We start from the raw sequence: 1,419 nt of genomic DNA, 5'->3' as shown, positions 1-1,419 counted from the left end.
GAATCCTCTGAAGAGACTGGTGGTCAAACTTGTCATCAGTGCCGAAGGAGTAAGAGAGATAACGTTATTTGGTGTTTTAAATGTAATCGAAGAGGGTACTGTGATAGCTGTGTCTCTACATGGTGAGGCTAAATTATCTTAACAAAACTACTTTTCTTTACGTGTTTACTTGTGTGCTTAGTATATATCTTTCACCTATTAGGTACCCAGACATCTCACTGGAAGATATTCAAAGAATATGCCCTGCATGTCGTGGTACTTGCAATTGTAAAGTTTGCCTTCGTGGAGATAATATGATAAAGGTATGGATTAAAGGTTTTCTATTCTTTTGATTACTCGGTTTCAAAAGCCTGTGAAACACATGCACCAATTTGCTATTGACATAAACTGCTAATCTGTCAGTGGTTTGTTGTGTCTGTCTCTATTGTAGGTAAGGATAAGAGAGATCCCTGCTTTAGACAAACTACAGTATCTCCATAGTCTGCTGTCTTCAGTGCTTCCGGTTGTTAAGCAAATCCACCATGAGCAGTGTTCTGAAGTAGAGCTGGAGAAGATGCTCCGTGGTGAGATGCATTTGATTTTCCAACAGAATTTTGATTTTGACTTTCATTCTAAATACCATCTCGACATGTTTTAACCATTTTGTCTGCATATTGTGTTTTCTTTCAGGAACTGAAATAGATCTTGCCAGGACAAGATTGAATGCAGATGAACAGATGTGCTGGTACCTTTTCAACATTGATGAGCTATTTCATTTTGTTTTATGTTGTGTTGTTCGACCTTCAATTGTGTCCAAGAGTTTCCGATCACGACTTTATTTGATTCTGGTGTTGCTTATTGCAGCAATTTTTGCCGGATTCCTATTATTGATTACCATAGGCATTGTGCCAATTGCTCGTACGATCTGTGTCTTAGTTGCTGTAGAGATCTTCAGGAAGCATCTACGCCTTGTATTAATGGAGTTGTGGATAATAAGATTGGTGGAATTCAAGAAATGGAAACCTTGTTGGAGCAACCGAAAATACCAAGAGTCAAACAAAACTTTTCAGACAAGTTTCCTGATTGGAAAGCGAATGGTGATGGCAGCATTCCATGTCCCCCAAAGGATTATGGTGGCTGTGGATATCCATCATTGAATTTAAGCCGCATTTTTAAGATGAATTGGGTTGCAAAACTGGTGAAAAATGTGGAGGAAATGGTGAGTGGATGTAGGGTATACAATGATGGCTTACTGGAGAAAACTGAGTTTAATGATCATAGACACTGCCAATATGCTCATAGGGAGGATGACAGTGATAATTTCTTGTTCTGCCCCACATCTGAAGATATTAAATCAGGCGGAATTGGTGATTTTAGAAAGCATTGGGCCAGAGGTGAACCCATCATTGTTAACCAGGTTTTTGATAGTTCATCGGTTTC

General features: G+C 39.0%; 1 protein-coding gene across 1 annotated transcript; it reads left to right on the top strand.

The window, feature by feature from the left end:
- Positions 1-3: 3 nt before the first annotated feature.
- On the top strand, positions 4-1,406 carry LOC112095148 (lysine-specific demethylase JMJ25-like; the record flags this gene model as incomplete). The annotated part of the gene is made up of 5 exons (XM_024176827.1): positions 4-122; positions 203-302; positions 431-563; positions 670-724; positions 844-1,406. Coding segments are annotated over 5 exons (970 nt in total), but the record flags the coding sequence as incomplete, so codon positions are not given.
- Positions 1,407-1,419: the final 13 nt, after the last annotated feature.

The sequence above is a fragment of the Morus notabilis genome, unplaced genomic scaffold, assembly GCF_000414095.1.
Source record: "Morus notabilis unplaced genomic scaffold, ASM41409v2 C11411428, whole genome shotgun sequence".
NCBI lineage: Eukaryota > Viridiplantae > Streptophyta > Magnoliopsida > Rosales > Moraceae > Morus > Morus notabilis.
Note: the sequence above shows the minus strand (reverse complement) of the source record. Positions and strands in the feature narration are given on the sequence as shown.